This window comes from Stigmatopora argus, chromosome 15 (genome assembly GCF_051989625.1).
Source record: "Stigmatopora argus isolate UIUO_Sarg chromosome 15, RoL_Sarg_1.0, whole genome shotgun sequence".
Lineage (NCBI taxonomy): Eukaryota > Metazoa > Chordata > Actinopteri > Syngnathiformes > Syngnathidae > Stigmatopora > Stigmatopora argus.
Window position 1 is genome coordinate 8,093,042 of NC_135401.1, and position 16,616 is coordinate 8,109,657.

The window sequence follows — 16,616 nt, forward strand, 5'->3', positions numbered from 1 at the left end:
TCATTATCAGCAATTCCTGACTACTATCTGAGAAAATTGGGAACCGGTGATATACAGCAGAAAGTGGTGCAGTGTTGTATTAAAAGCTTTTAAGTTGTATGAGTTGTGGGTCCACCGAGACATAAAAAGAAGGAGAGAAAACCATCTTCGTGATGAATTGCAACATTTCGCTGCTTTGCACAACGTTGATGTAAGAGCAACGCAAGACGTGCTCACAGGATGCTGCGGGTCTGAAAGATATGTCACTTCTTTTATCGCTTTCCCCTGTCATCTATAATAACTTACATGAGCTTTTTGATGGTGCACACTCGCAGCAAAGGACATTCGAATTGAAGGCAACAACACCATTCCTAACATTTACAAAAACACTGTGCTGTCCTTGCAAAGTTATTATTATTTTTTTGTTTTACTGCAGTGCGATTGAACATTATGGTAATAAAAGGTAGAGTGCTGGTGGCAACACCATTTTACCTTTTGCCCAAATGATGATTAGTAATAGTTATTTTGTTTTCATAGTGAAAAAAGGTATCTAAGAACATTTGCGAATTTGTAAATTTGCCAATTCCCAGAAAAACTTGACACTAAAGGGAGTGGAGGAGCTTCCTTATGTCAAAAATTTTTTTTTTAGACATAAATCTTCTTAAGGGTGTCAATTTAAATGGGAAATCATACCTCAAGTGCAGCTTTAATGTGATTATTTCCGCCCATGAGTGAGCTGTGTTACACTTGAGGGTTGTGAGGTAAGGTTAATTTACATAACTATTATGCAAAAAAAAAAGGTTGATCGGCTTGGCTGGCCCAGCATAAAGAGACACTTTGAAGCATCCAACCATTGGACTACACTGTCTGAACCACTATCATGCAGAAACATCAATTTTCTCCTCAAGCGCTATCCTTCTCCATTGAGTTACACGGCAGTGCCGTAATGTATTCTTGTTGCCACCATTGCTTAAAAAAAAATCTGCTTTGTACGAGTGCTCATTTTGATTCCTCACGATGATTTAAAGTAGAGAACTTTCCCAGCTTTTTATTGTGGTTGTTTGGATCGTCATTAAATTTATGTTTCACTGATCTCCCAGCTAGTCTTGATGGTTGAGTAGTCTAGTTCGAAAAATAAACACAATGTAACAAGGCCATGCTAGGTGAACCATGACACAGTGAGGTAAGGATACACAAAACAAATGACGCGGTGTTGTCAATTTGAGTGGTTAGTCTAGGCCAGCAAACTTTTTTGGTCTGCATACTGAGAACAACAACAGTGCTGCTGCTCCACACGCCCATGAGTGATGTAGCAGGTTGTCAAGCAACAGCCTCAGTGAGAAAGACATAGGGAGCAACCATATCGGGCCTCGTTATCAGCGGCTCAAGTGTCCTAATGGGACCCACACTGCGGAAACGAGCAAGTCACGACGCACTTTTATCTTTCACCTCTCAACCAGCTGGCAATTAAAGGGCGCCTCATCTCACTGCAGCCAAAGTCGGGTATTTACTCAAATGCAATTGTCAAATTTACCAATTTGCCAATATAAAAGCTGTATAAAAAAACAATCAAAGTTGCAAACATACCAGTGATCAAATTCAGACAGGCCAGACATCTTTTCTGTCGTCTTTTTGGTGTGTCCTGGTTGGTACAACGGCCCTTCTCCTGGTTTCACATCCTCAAAACACCTAACCAGGAAGGTTGACCAGATGCCCAGCCGCATCATCTCATTCCTCTTCTATCACTGTCCAGATGACCCTGCAGAGGAATATCATTTAGACTACCTGTATCCCGTGTCGTGTTCTTTCAGTCATGTCCCCCAACTAATGACCCTAGGAAAGGGTAGAAAATTTAACCACCCAGTAAATCGAAATTCTTTTATGTCGGTTCAGCTCTACCATGACAGACTGATACAGTGCAATGACTCATCTTGAACATGATCCCAAGATTTTGGAATTCCTCCACTTGGTGCATATTTATATAGTAAATATTTTCCGATCTTGAGCCTTTTCACACATTTTTTCAACTTGGCATTTCTATTGTATTGTACTGAAAGTATGTCTGAAAGTTTGTGTGAAAGAGAACTCAAGATGGAATAAAGGCAATTTGATTGTAATAAGAAACAGAAACGGTGATTAAATTCAGCAGATAAGTGGTCAAACGTTAAGGCAGAATCCCTATTGGATGTTCCTTCTAAACTGAAACACCCCCACGGATGTCCAGGTTAACGCCCACTCGGAAATAATTTTAAAATGGGGTTGGGTAACACAAGGTTGTCAATTCTGACCCTGAGCCTTACTTTTGTGTGTCAATGTCTATCGGTCTTCTCCCAAAAGAATCCTCCAGAACAAAAATAAGAACAATAATAGTTGCTTTTATTTAATTCAGTCAGATTTAAGATTGGTCAGGTCTTTCCCCAAGGGTCTTTCTGCCTAATGATCCAGACAACTTATTGGGACACATAAACCCCTCCACCAAAACTAGGTTAATGCTTAGGGATGGGATTTATTATCTCAGATACATTTAATCCATGCATCAATTGGCTGCTGTTTATGTGCATTTATGAGATGGTGTCGCTTGTATTTATTTGGCAAATAGAGTCGATGCACTCGTTGGAATAAAAGATGTCCTGTGTGGCTGCCATGGCTTTATTTGTTAACAGGCTGGGGATTTGTTTAATCATATCCCAGCATGTTGATAGAGCTTCTCCTATTTTCCTTCCACGAGCTGAGCATTTCAATGACATTCCTGTCTCACTGGTAATTTTAACTGTGCTTTAAATAACCCATCGATGCTTCTCATCACTTCTGGGTTTGTCTTTCTTGCATTTGATTTATTTTCTATGATTTCTTCACACTCTGCTGCTTATCTTTATGAAGATTAGAAGTGGGAGTCGTTTCATCCAACTGGCAAAGTAAAATATCCACCCTCTGGCTCATACACTTTCCAACTACTGAGAGATTTAACAAATAGATAGTTTTTTTCCCAAAATGGTCTTACATTATGTTGTTAGAAATCTGCCATTTATTTCCGGCAATACAGAGAAGATATCGCAGTGACGTGGTACTCGGACGTTTCGTCGAAAGACCTTTGGTCCCCGGACGTTTAGTCGACGATGAATTATGGGAGCTACCTGCAATGAACAGAATCTGTTTGTATCCAATGGTTTATAGAGCATAGAACAATTTCAAGACATGAATCGCATGATGTTTCATAAGTCTAAAAACATAATGTATCCTACCTGAGCACCTCTCTACCTATCGGAGTTCTGTACAGGGTTCACTTGGGATAAAAACTACAATTCTTTTAGGTTTAACTTTGAGTCATTGGTATTCATATATGTATATTTCACGTTATGCCTTGAACTTTTATTCCACGGAGACAATCTTCCTGACTTACACGAGGCTACAGTACGCATCATATAATGGTAGAATCAGCACATTATGCATTTGGGGATAAAATGGGATAAACACCAGATTTGATACGGCTGGTGGCAGAAAAAGACAAAAATCAATGGATGACTCCTTCATGCTAATAAAGCACATAGAGCAGTGAGAAAAAACAAAGAAAGACTGCACTGTGCTGGGCACTGCTGGCAGAATTGCAATGTATCTCTCAGCCTCACTATCTCATAACAATAAACACAGAAAACCAATTGAAGCAAGGGAATGCATCAAATCTTATATTATCTGTTTGTACTGCATTCGTGTATAATAGCCATTGTGTTCTCTGTAAAGGACAAAGCAGATTGATCCAAGGGATTTTCTCAGCTTTCCTTTCGAAGCAATTTGATTGGGAGTGGGGGGAGAAAAAAACATTGATATGCTGCGAAAGGCATTCATATAAGAGTCCCTGTTGGCGTTGTCTCAGTCTAGACGGTCAAGCCCACTTACTTACCAGGTGGAAGCCTAAAGCAAGATAGTAAGTCATTTAGAGAGGACAATTTATGTATACAACAGGAAAGAATTGCAAAAGAAAGACCTCAAAATTGGGGGTAGCCTTAATCCTTGTGTTGATAATTATTCATTACCCAAGGGTGACGGAATGATATTGGGATCGTAATTAACTGAACAGTGAGGAAAATTCCGCTGTCCTTGGCAGTCCTAAGGGTAAGACTGTGGATGGCAATAAGTGGACTAAAAATAGAGTCCAACATTATTATGTATAGCAGATGGGTGCAGTGTGCGTGAGCTGTTTCAACCTGCCATACGTTAAGGGGAGGGTGATCGCTTGTGACTATTTGATCCTTTGGGTTTAAAGCAACAGAATACATTTGGGAATTCTAATAATTTTTGATTTCCTGTTTCTGTCTGGGTTCTATTTGAACATTTTTACCTCGAGTGTTTGACTCTCCATTTGATGAGACTTGCAATTTTCTTTACTGTGTTTCTGATTTGAGATCAATATTTTGTTGGGTCTGAGTTCCTGTTACAGTGAATTTTCTGTACGTGTGTCGGTTCTGAAATAAGACTCTTGCTGGTGAATTTTTGTTTGATGTAATATTTCTAGTGTGTCAAAAGAAAAGGACTCCCGGGTGCTCTCATTTGAGAATTATTATCCTTTTAGGGTCAGTGTTTCGTTTTCTGCTGACTATGTATTGTATTTCAGTGCTTTTGGTTTTGATTACTCTAGTGTGTGACTATGTTTAGTATGTCCCATATGACTCTCTATTGCTGTTCCTGCTGTTTTTTTGTAGTATTATCCTTATACTGTCTGGGTTTCTATTGCTACTTATTTTGTGTTCTGGTTCCCAAGTCATTTTTGGAGAAACAGCCATAGTATATCAAAGTTTCAATTCCTATTCATGTCTTGCTGCTCAAGAAAAGTCCCTAGACTATTTTCTCAAAATGAGCTCCAGTTCTTATATGTTTTGTACCTCTACTATTTTGAAAGATTCATCCATGAAAGTGTCTGAGTTCCTACTGACTATCTCTTCATTTTCCTCTGTTCTTTCTGAAGTGCCAATCTTAGAATGTCTGAGTTTCATTTCTTATGTAAAAATTTCTGGAGAACTATCGCATTGTCTACGTTCTTGTTTCTCCACAATGAGCTTCCTCTTCAAACCAAATCCTAGTCTCACTAACCTACGCCCTTTTTTAATTGTATTTTATTTCACTAGAAATAATTAAGCCTCAACTCTGCCTAGCAACAGTCATGATCAGGAATGTGCGGGAGATGCGTTCCGAAATACATTTGGAAATGCTCCCAGGTTGGTGGTGTTTTCTATTCATCCATAGGAAATAAACCTCACAAGTCTGCTAGAAATCCAGTTGTCTTGTAGTTTTCCTCTTTTTTTCTTTTACCATAATAACCTCACTGCACAGTCTCATTAACCGGACAGTCACAGGCATCACAGTGGTGGCCCTTGATTACACATGTCCCTCAGCCCTTAAGAAAAAGTGGCAAAGGGTTGGTGGGGGGCGCGTGCTGCCTCTCATTTATGAGGTAGGAGGAGCTTGTTGCACTGGGATGCTGTTGGATGCAGCAGTCCCGTCAAAACCTCCCGGTCCTCCCCCTACCCTTGCCCCCAGCTCCCACCCTACTTCTCCAGCTAGAGCAGCCCTGTTATCACTTCCATCTGCGCGCCTTGGATTTTGGCTCTCCCAACCTTGACGCATCCCTCAATTATGAGTTACATTACTCGGAGACTGCACGCCGATGCTACATAGGTAAGAGCGTCTGTTTCTACTCTTATTCCTAGGATTTTTTCAGTAGAAGAATTGGTGAGGAAAAAGGTTCACCCTTTGTCTACGGTGCCTGTGCATGCAGACGCAAGCAGGTGTGACCCTCTGATGAGAAATGATATAATGAACAATGTGCAGCGTCACTTTTGGATAAACTTTTAGGGTGCGTCCATCTATCAACTTTTGCAATTGGCGAAGCATTTGGAAAGAGTTGTTAAATTGCCTTTTTCTATTGACAGGAATTTGCTTGAGAATGACGATCACGATGCATCTCACCGCCACGCTCTTGTTTGTAATTGTAACAGGCGTCGTAGGAGGTAATCCGATTCAATATAAGCCTCGTGTCAACGCCAGCTGCCTTTTGATTCTTGATGTGATTTACAACAGCATAAATTAAACAATTTGTGTCTCTTCTGCTCTCATGAGGCTGGGGATGCAGCTGCAACACGGAGAATGGATTCTGTGAAAAGACTGGAAAGTGCAGGTACCCACGCTTGTGATAAGAAAACTCATATCCTGTGTGTTTAGTCATCCCTGAAGCGTTGTTGTGTTGATTTTATCAATTGCTAAATAAGCCCTTTGGTTTGTGCAAGCCACATTCAAAGCCTCATCTGTGCCTACTGACATTATGGGGACAAGAGCAGTGTGGGCGGTGTATTAATAGTTCAGGATTGTTCCTTTTTTTTCCTTCCAGGTGTAAACCAGGCTGGCAGGGGGACAACTGCGAGCGCTGCATCCCATTCCCGGGCTGCTTACACGGCTCGTGTGAGAAAGCGTGGCAGTGTGTCTGTCAAGAGGGTTGGGTGGGCAGTCTGTGTGACCAAGGTGAGTCCCTAATAAGTGTCACAAACTCAATATCAGGTGAGTCACTCAGTCATAGGAGACGTCTGGAACATTCTGGGGTTTATTTTTAGAAGAGGAGGAAAGGTTATGAAGGTTGTTAAAGGTGACCTTTTTCTTGAGAATATGCTTCCGCATCCTGGGGTGTATCATTTTGGTGTCATAGCAGAGAATGCTGCAGTGGCGGATGGAAATAAAGGGCATGAGCACATGGAAAGGAGAACAAGAGTGACTGAAAGAAAGGCGTCACAGCTCAAAGGAGAATTCTCTGTGTGGTTGTGTCATTGCAGATATTCGACTCTGCTCATCACGTCCTTGTTCTGGGAATGCCACCTGCATAGAGACCGGAGAAGGGGGATACTTGTGCGTCTGTCCCCAAGGTTTCACAGGACCAACATGTCAGCACAGGAGGAACGTGTGTTTCATTGATGGGTACTGAATTTTTATTACATTTTAAAACAATCAAACCTAACCAATTCCCATTTAGTCCAAGTCCAAACACTATCATGGACCTTCAATTAACTGAGAAGATTGGGTGGGGGGCAGGTTAAATGAGAATCAATTTCTGTAGAAATTGCATTGGGATCTGTTGCACTGCTGGTCAGTAAACTAAATCTTGAGAAAAAAAACCATGGTTCACTTCCTGTTGATTCTGGGGCAGTCCCAGGTCACTTCGTTTTGTGAGACTCCCTGTTGATTTGGGGTCATTTCTGGCTAACCTCCCCTGGAACACTGTGTTGATATTTGGGCATTTGCGGGTAATTACTGTTGATTTTGAGACATTTATGGATTATTTCTTGGTACCTTTGACCTTTGGATGGGTGATTTCTGCTTATTAAATGCGTGCACGAATGTAAAGACAAAATCTGTGAAATGCGCTATAAAATTGCTTTAAAGTAATAACTGACTGCACATTTAAAGTAAATATAGTACTTTGTATAAAGCAAACAATAAAATACAGAATTTATGATGGTTTGAACAGAATTGGCCTGATTTTGGTTTCAAACATGACATCCACTCACAGTACTGGTTGTCACCTCACATACACAACGAAACTGGTTTCTGGGTTTCACGATGTAACATTTCCATCCCTTGCTCAAGCTCTTGTGATATTAATTTCAGTCAACAACAGAGGCCAGAACCTTTTTAAAAATTGGACTACAATTTGTTGACCAAGACATCTCATGCTTTATCAAACTAAAGTGTGCCGTATGTGTTTTGAGCTCACACTCGTGTCGCCTGATCAAGGGCTCGTAATTCCATGGAGCTTTTTTTAGTTCCCCGTGACTGTAAAGGATTATCATCCTACATCCAAGCAACCATATTGATGTTAAACATCATTTGATGAGTGATAAAAGGTTGGAGAGCCAATTTTGACTTTGACAACAGAGCGCCTTGCCATATAGCCATAGCTTGTCTGTTCACATTAAACGGACCTCATGGGACTGAGCATGACAAGATTGTGCACTTGAAAAAAGGTGTATATTAGGGATAGTTGGCTTTTTAATAGCTTGTTTACAAATCGCAGGTTCTCTTTACTGTCACAGTGAGTGTTCACAAGCAATTAATTTTTGTGAGCTACTCATGTCAGGAAATTGTGTTGGCAACATCCCAGAGAATAGAGGGGGAGCAGGCTCATATTCGAGAGGCGGAAAAGCCCTTCAAGTGGCTTTGAATAAGGTTACTTACTCAAGAAGGTTATTGTGAGAGTTGTGACTTTCAGCAAGTTTAGTAAAGATTGATTTTTTAAGTCTTGTAATCTTCAAAACGGCCGTATCATTCAATATTGTAAGTAATATGAGTTTAAAATAAAAACGCTTCTAGCACAGCCATAAGGTACATTTTATCCATTAAGCCTGCCGAAATATATTCAGAAAAGAGTTTACGTATGACAAAGATTGGTCCCCACAAAGCTCAATACATGAATGACAGTGTGAAGGCACGCGTAAAGCTTACAAATCTGCAGACCCTTTAATGTGCTGCGTCTGTCTGGCAGCCTTCCCGTGAGACACCGCTAACCAAGACCCTTCATTTTTGTGTCAGCGAATTGACAGAGCCTGGATAGATGGAATTTTGTCACACTGAAATTTAGATGTGACCTTTACTTGTATGCCAGGCATTTTGTATTCACAAATTTTCAGTCATCAAAACTGCTCATTCCACCGCCAATGAACACAACACATACAGGAGAGAGAATCGCGACATGTTGGGAAGATGCAGCCTAGATTTTATATTCACACGACTCATTGATCCAGCACAGGCATTAAATGTGTGGCCGCATTATAATTTTTCCACCGTGGGAAATGTCATTTCCCATGATTTAATTTTCGTATTATGTTTATGACTCCAGGTACATAGATTATGGTCAAACTATGGGTATTTTGCACAGTTGTGAATTGTATGAACTCACCCACTGTCATCACTCACTGCGTAGTTAAAATGGATTTTGTGTCCATCGTTGTCGATGGCAGCGAATGAGTTAAGTGAGACAGATTGCTTTGTGAAAATAAAAAGCCCACTGGACAGAATCCCAAGAGACCTCATGAATCAAGCCTCTATTTAAGAAGGTGCCCTGCGACCAAAGAGGCTGAGGCTTGATAACCCCCAGGTAAAACAGACATGGCTTTAGGGAAGTTAATCCATCAGTATGACAAGAGCAAAAGAGAGAGTGTATTGCAGTCACATTTTCAACAAAAGAAACTGCAGAGGGAGGATCAGTTTTCATTGGGTCACGACTATTGTAGATAGATTAATAGTCAAGGCACATATAAAGTCATCAAGCGATCTGACAAAATGAAATTGCCATGACACTGAGCAAGTGTGAAGATGAATGGATGAGAACTGACAGGTGACAAGGATGTCTGGCTTTCCCAGCCTGTGGGTTATTTTTCAAAAGCTACCCAGGAGACTACACTATGGGAGATTGTAAATGATCAACTCTCAGAATGACTGAGATCTGAAATGAGTCGCAAGTTGACAGTCATTTGGTATCACAAATTCAAAATCAACAGGTTTCTTAGTTAGACAGAAGAATATGATCCATGGCAGTCTATGAATACCCCAAATGGCATGTTTACATAATAATTCAATTGGTCATTATGACCTTGGGGAATCTCACAAATCATCAATCCTTGTTACAAGGATTAAAAACTATAGAAACTGAAAAAAGGTGTATTATCAGTCTTCATTCAAAATAAGCAGGACTCTAGTTTATTTTCATCAGATCATTATGTCATTTTAAAACCTCAATTTAAACAGATTTAAATCTTTGACGAATTAAACATCTGATTCTATAGAAAAAAATCTTTTTTCCATTGCCTATTATTGCAGTACATGATCAGTGACTACCTTAATGAACCTGTAAACACTATTGTCCTTTTTCTGTCCAACAGCTCTCCTTGCCAGAACGGAGGTACTTGTACAGAAACGGGTGACGCCTTGGAATCTCACACTTCCTGTTTTTGCCCCCCTGGATTTTCTGGAAGTTTCTGTGAAATCCACACAGATGCCTGTGAATCCAACCCATGTCTCAATGGTGGTAACTGCACAAACCATGGAGAAACTTTCACCTGCTCCTGCCCCGCAGGCTTCTCTGGTTTGACTTGTAACGACACCGGCCTCTCTCCGTGCGCCGGTGGGCCTTGCGCCAATGGCGCGACGTGCGTCAGCCAACCTGACGGAACCTTCCGCTGCGTTTGCCCCAAGTGGTTTTCGGGCCGTCTCTGTTCGTACCGACCGAAAACGAAGACCAAACAGGCGGACCACAAGGTGTTTGCACTGACGCCGCAGCACTACTCACTGCCAGCACACGCCTTCCACAAGCTTCTCCAACCTCCCGACAGGGATCTGCTCAAGATCACGCTCAAGGAGACGGTACACCGCTCCCCAGGGGTGCTGTCCACCCATGGTCAGCTGGTGTGTTTCGGCATGTTGGCCCTGCTAACCTGCCTGGTCATTATGGCCACGACGGGCATTGTGCTGTTCGGCCGCTGCGAGGCGTGGCTGGCCAACGCCAAGTACAGCAAGCTCGTGCGGCAGCAGCGCGAGTACCTGCTGAAAGAGGTGGGCGGGGCTAGTCAGGAGGAGACGGAACACTCGGTGAACATCATCCTGCCAGAGAAGATCAGACTCAACGGCTTCGGGAGGCACTATACATCCATCTGATGTTTGGAAGCAGATGAACAGAATGTAGTGGCGGGGTGGTGGGGTTTGGGGGGCTTGTCGATATCCATTTGAATGTATAGCAGAGCACAAACATGCCATTGGATTGTAAGCACTACAATGCAGATATTCTCAACTTTTAAGAATCCCTTGGCGACTTACAGGTGAGGACACTAAAATTACCTTTTAATGATTGCGACTATAAATCACAATTATTCCTCGGATTAGGAAAAACCCATTTGCCTGAATTACTGTATCTTCCGCACCATAAGATGCTATTCTTTTTTTTCGAATTCTAATTTTACCCTGTTTTTAAAATGTAGCATATTATTTTCTCATTAAGAAAAACTAAAAATGACCTTTTCATTTCACGATGACGGCAAATTATGACAACGTTACCAATTAGGGTTCAAGGTCTCTAATAACTAAGTGTTCCTTTACGACAATACTTTTGGGTTCCCTGGATATCCAGTTCAATTAGCCTAATTTATTAGTTGCCACTGAGAGCAATAAACGTCCAATCCAATTGTGTTCATTCGCTGCCTACTTTACTAGTTCGAATGGATTGGACGTCTATGAACATTAACAGTGAAAAATTTAATAAAGCCTTAACCGCGCACATGCCACATAAAGGTTGGCCAAATAATTTTAGAAAATAGACTATATGAGAAGCAGAGACTGCATTTAAATTTTAGATGGGAATGATTAGTTTCATTTGATTGTAGTAGACAATTTTTTATCATGATCAAAATGTGATTATGTGCAGATAACGTTACAACCATATAAATGTTTTTAAGTGACCCAAAACGAATGAGTGTCAGTGAATTATTTTGTGAAACCTCAAGTTACAGCTCACACAGCTCAGCGGTCCTCGGATTCCAATTTGAGAAATGATGTAATTTCATACAGCATACCAAATAGCAAAGTGTGGTGTGTTAATACATTGTACGCAAACATTTTGTGACTGTACAGAATGTTGTACATTTTCTATGGTGTTTAATGTTAATGCTGTTGCCAAAACTATTGGTACATCTGTACAATCTATAGCAAAATCCACTACAAGAGCAAGTTTGCATTTTATTTTTCCATGTTATATTCTTTGTATAGAAAGTCTTGCATATGTATCTGTTTTCTTACCATATTGATCATTAATGTGGGAATAACTCATATGATTAGTGTCTTCACATAGATGAATAACTTGAATTATTAGCACAGTAAAGTTAATGTACGTGCTGTAATTAGGGGAAAATTTGTTATGTCAGAAGTGAATATTTAAAATGAAGGAACTGCTTATAAAGAAGACTACTTATCATTTTATTGTAAATTGATTTATTACTCATTGTGCCTAAATACTCAAACTTCAGATTGGTTGCAGTTTTCCCTCTTAAGACTTTTCTTTTCTTTCAAATATGTATCTTAACATTCTCCTACTTTGTTCCCTTCTGTTATTGATCCCCCTGAACAATGTTTGAAGTTTCTTTACAACTATGTACTAATCCTGCTGAGCTTCAATGTGAAGGTTGGATCAAAGGTGTAAAATGTCCAGGGAGCAACGCAGTTCTCTCAATGCAAAGGGGGGAAATGATTTATGACTTGTAAATGTACTGATGCTGTGTGTCATTTTGTGATAGCCTCACACATGGGGAGCATAGTGCATGAAAAATATCCTGATTTATTAACTGGTGACAAGTAGATTTGTCTGGACTTGTAAACACAAGCAAATGTGTTTTTAGAAGGTGACCACCTCATTTTGTTTGAACTCTTGGAAATAAAAAAAAAAGAATAACGGCAGTGATGTGCATAAACGATCAATGTGTGCAAGTCCAAATGACATCTTTTCAATTAAATGCAAAAAATAAGAGGCACCAGAAGCCCTGATATGGGCGATCCTTGGATGACCCATGTCAAAGTTTGGTGCACAAAGGCGCCAGTAAGTCGGATCCGTTTCCAGTGAGGGTTGGACTCCGCCAATGCTGACCTATGTCAACGGTTCAGCCCATAACTTTTATGGACAGAAAATATGGGCGCAGCTCAGGCATTCAGGGTGTCTGGTTTGGTGGCTTCAGCATAGCATCTCATCTTTTTGCAGATGATGTATTACTGTTGACTTCATTAGGCCACAATTTTCAACTCTCACTCGAGTTGTCCGCAACCGACTAAAATAAACCGGGAGAAAATCAACACCTCCAAATCTGAGACCACCGTCCTCAGTTGAGAAAACGTGGTATGCCCTCTCAGGTCAGGAATGAGGCCCTTCCCCAAGTAAAGGAGTTTAAGTATCGCGAGGTATTGATCACGATTGAGTAGATCGACTGGCGGATCGGACTCTGCATCGGTCTGTGGTGGGGAAGAAGGGGCCGAGCTGAAGAGTGAAGCTCTCTATTTACCGGTCAATCTATGTTTCGACCCTCAGCACCCTTAGAGATAGGGTGAGAAGCATCTGTTTAGGATGCTCTCTGGACACCTCCGTGGTGAGGTGTTGCGGGCACGTCCTACTGGGAGGAGGCCAGTGGGCCCACTCAAAAAACACTGGGAAGGTAAATGCTGGGGTCTTCCAGTTTTAATTAAATATCACTAATAATGATGTAATGGTATTAATCATTATTCCATCAGTTGTCTCTTGGCTGGCCCAGGAAAGCCTTGGGATCCTTCCAGAAGAGCTGAATAAAGTAGCAGGGGAGAGGGATGTCTGAGCTTCCCTGATGAAGGAGCTTCACCTGTGACCCGACATCAGATGGATCAGAAAATGAGAATACCATGTAAAAACATTCAAATTAAAAACAAAACGTGCAGCAAAACATAAATAAATAGAGGGCTACAATGGTCAGAGGTAAGTTAAGTAAATATGTAGATTTATAATAAAGTTTTTAAATGTAGATTAACTTAAATTTGATTTAAAAAATGATCCTGTTTACAAACATACAATATTCTGGTTTATACCCTATTTAGTCATGTTTTAAACTTTGATATTGATGCAAATGACTACAAATAACCCCAATTAGTCGTTTCAATTTAAATCGATCGGAAATCTATTCCTATCAACAGCAGCAAATTAGTTAGTTGTGTTCTTGATGTGTTTTTGTTTCAAGTATGACATTCCTGTTTCCTATTCTGTGTTTGCTTTTATGATTGTTGTCCGATAATATTTTTACTGTGTGTACATCTTTTTAAGTACTGCTTGATGTGATTTCCATCTTGAACTCTGTGGCTTTTACTCAACTTATCACCTTGATGCCTTATCTTGCCAATTTACATTGGAGCTTTTCGGACTTCGACAAGATAATGTCTGCAAAATACGTTCACCCAAGCTATTTACACAACTGTCAAAACAACTGCAAGCCAGCTATGAAAAAGGGATAAGTGGAAAAAAAAGAAAAGACTAAAACAATATTTGTACTGTAATTCCCTTGCTCATGACAGATATGAATAGAAAGCACCAAATAGTCAATTTTGGGTCTCCGTCTCCCTCTGGTGGAATTACTGCCACAAAAAGATATTTTTTAGATAACTGATATATGCGCAACAACAACAAAAAAACATGTCTGACATTGCTACATGGTGGAAGGGAAAGTTTAAAAAAAATGTTGGTATAGTATTAAAAAAAAACGATGTGCAAAAACCTTTAAGGATGCTTTCTGTCTTTCTACAATTGTAAAATCTCTACTATAACCACAAGATGTCATCCATTCATTGCCAGAACCACTACTGATAGTAAGGAAGACTCAAACAAGCTCTACATCTCAATAAAAAAATATAAAACAATTAATACAAAAATTCCAAAATGTCTTATTATGGACATTATGGAGTGAAAATGTAGGTGTTTTTTTTTAAACCAAAATTGACAAATCTACTACCAAAAGATAGCACATTTACAAAGAAGCACTAATTGGAAACGCTGCTCATTTCTTATTCTAACTCTAGACCAGTTAAAATGGACTGGACGTCTAACACGGTCATTGGCACTGAAACCTGACCATTAAGCCCCCAATTAAGCTCTTTGATTGGCTATGCCACTACTGGACATCAGTCGCGAGAATACGAAGGGCTTCTCCGATCCATTTGGAAGGTTTAAACACCTCAACCTCATCCTCATAAATTTATGCACGTATGTTCTGACAGGACAAGCCTGTAGCAAAAATCTTTTTTGTGCTATTGTGAAGTTTTCATCCTCAGTGTTATAACTATAATGCCTGATGATGACATCAACATGTCTCCTAAGGTCTACCATTTTCCAGGTACTGCAAAGTGAGGAGAGTTAGGAATGTGTTATAACTGTTAACACAGCGAGCTTTGTGTGTGCAGGGGCCCAGGGTCCCCATCACACATGGTCATGTGTCTACATACGACCTCAAGAGGCTACAAAGGGGCCCTCGCCTTCCGAAGCCTCAGCTGCTTGCCGAGCTATAAAAGAAAAACAGAAGAGTACACGTTAACCCTTGACCCTTTGGCGTGACGGATGAGGCGTAACATGCGTGGGCCCAGCGAGCACATGGAAAGAATCCAGAGTGCTTTCCTTTGAGGGGCGCACACATTAGATCCGGTTACTGTATTCCTCATCTTAGGTTGGCACCCCACACTCAGCTGTCTGCTCCCAGCACCTCAAATGACTTCCAGATGAGCAGTGAAGTCAGGGCAAGGTACTCCAAACACACAAATAGCATAACCACCAAACTGAAACATTGACTTCAGTACCAAGAACTAAGCGCCGAAACACATGCCATAAAGTTTTTCGGCTACGCTTGAAATCAAACCTCTTTGCCAACCATTGCTACCAATAAATTTTAACTGGGAAGGTTGGCAATGATACGTTTCTCTTCACTACATGTTTCAAGATGGAAGCAATCCGATTTGCCGCATTGCTCGCTCTTTATTGCCACTAATATTTCATTAAACAAACCATCATATAAAAGTAGTAGTAGGTCACCCACACAATGGGAGAAAAAGTCATAAAAAGCAATCATTTCATTCTCTGTTTGCCACAAAATGTTCATACATGCTCGAAACAACATCAGGTAGATCTGAATAATCTTTTATCTCGTTCATTTCCAGGTGTTTTGGACCCCATTTCAAGCATTTTGATTCATTTTCAAAACCGCCAGAATATTGTGTGCTACTATGTAAATGTCAGGTTCGTCATTCGACATTACCTGACAGTAAACATTGAGGGTAACGATGTAAAGATTGGATTCTGAGGTTTCATCAAAATCAGATTATTATATGCTACTGTGACTTTGACACCTAGGTTTTTGGTTTAGTGACACCTCATACATCTCATTAGTCCTTGCCTTTTCTAAAAAAAAACATTTTAATGGCAAAATAGCATTTTATCATCATAATTCATTGACCAATCACCGAAAACTAAATTTGTTTGTGGTCCACCCTTCAACTAAATTTGGCGACCATGTGATGAGAGTCTCCAAATAAACGCAGACAGACAGTCTTAGAGAATCAGGTGAGTTATAGTAGTTTGGGCAAGATTTGAAGTCGTTTCAGGCAGATGTAAATACCTTTTAAGCATGTAGTGGGTGGGAAGTCACAAATTCCAAATACTTTGTGTTGTTTTTTTAAATCTCTACTTTCCCTATTTCATTGATGACGATAGATGTGCAATTCATCTTTACTGGTGGGGAGTGGAGGGCTGCCAACAATCATTACCTACAGACCCTGAAAACTCAAATAGGTTGGATGTGAATTACTCTGAACGGTACTGAATTACGATCACTTACTACCCTGGTAAAATATGACATTACTTGGGTCCTTCATTTTACAAGCCTATGTAAGCCTGTAAAAGAAGACGACTATTTTATAACTGTTTTATGTTTGTGTTCATTTACCAGTTGAGGTCCTTGTTATGGTTTTAATGAGTCAAAATGGGATTGTATTGAGATTAATGGTTGAATTCACTGCCAAAACACTCCGATTTTTATTAGAGTTAGCCTACATGAACGCTT

At 40.3% G+C, this 16,616-nt stretch overlaps 2 protein-coding genes across 7 annotated transcripts in view; one reads left to right on the forward strand and one right to left on the reverse strand.

Moving 5' to 3' along the window:
• The window catches only part of begain (brain-enriched guanylate kinase-associated), a 77,351-nt gene that overhangs the window by 60,422 nt on the left and 313 nt on the right, over positions 1-16,616 (reverse strand). For 5 of the 6 annotated variants that reach the window (XM_077620914.1, XM_077620920.1, XM_077620919.1 and 2 more), the window contains exon 2: positions 1,567-1,738. The exons of the other annotated variant lie outside the window; for it this stretch is intronic. The gene's annotated coding sequence lies outside the window, so the exon portion shown is untranslated. The remainder of the gene's footprint in view (positions 1-1,566; positions 1,739-16,616) is intronic. 6 annotated transcript variants of the gene reach the window in all.
• dlk1 (delta like non-canonical Notch ligand 1) lies at positions 5,460-12,438 on the forward strand. Its single transcript, XM_077621798.1, has 6 exons — positions 5,460-5,649; positions 5,904-5,981; positions 6,091-6,148; positions 6,359-6,489; positions 6,795-6,936; positions 9,897-12,438. The coding sequence occupies exons 1-6, from the start codon at positions 5,460-5,462 to the stop codon at positions 10,666-10,668; spliced, it is 1,371 nt and encodes a 456-aa protein (XP_077477924.1). The 3' UTR covers positions 10,669-12,438.

Bases quoted from the DNA above. Each gene is read 5' to 3' on its own strand.
- dlk1 (XM_077621798.1), top strand. From the start codon at position 5,460: ATGCAGCAGTCCCGTCAAAACCTCCCGGTCCTCCCCCTACCCTTGCCC. The intron at 6,490-6,794 runs GTGAGTCCCTAA...GTGTCATTGCAG, and splicing joins GGGCAGTCTGTGTGACCAAG to ATATTCGACTCTGCTCATCA. The intron at 6,937-9,896 runs GTACTGAATTTT...TCTGTCCAACAG, and splicing joins AACGTGTGTTTCATTGATGG to CTCTCCTTGCCAGAACGGAG.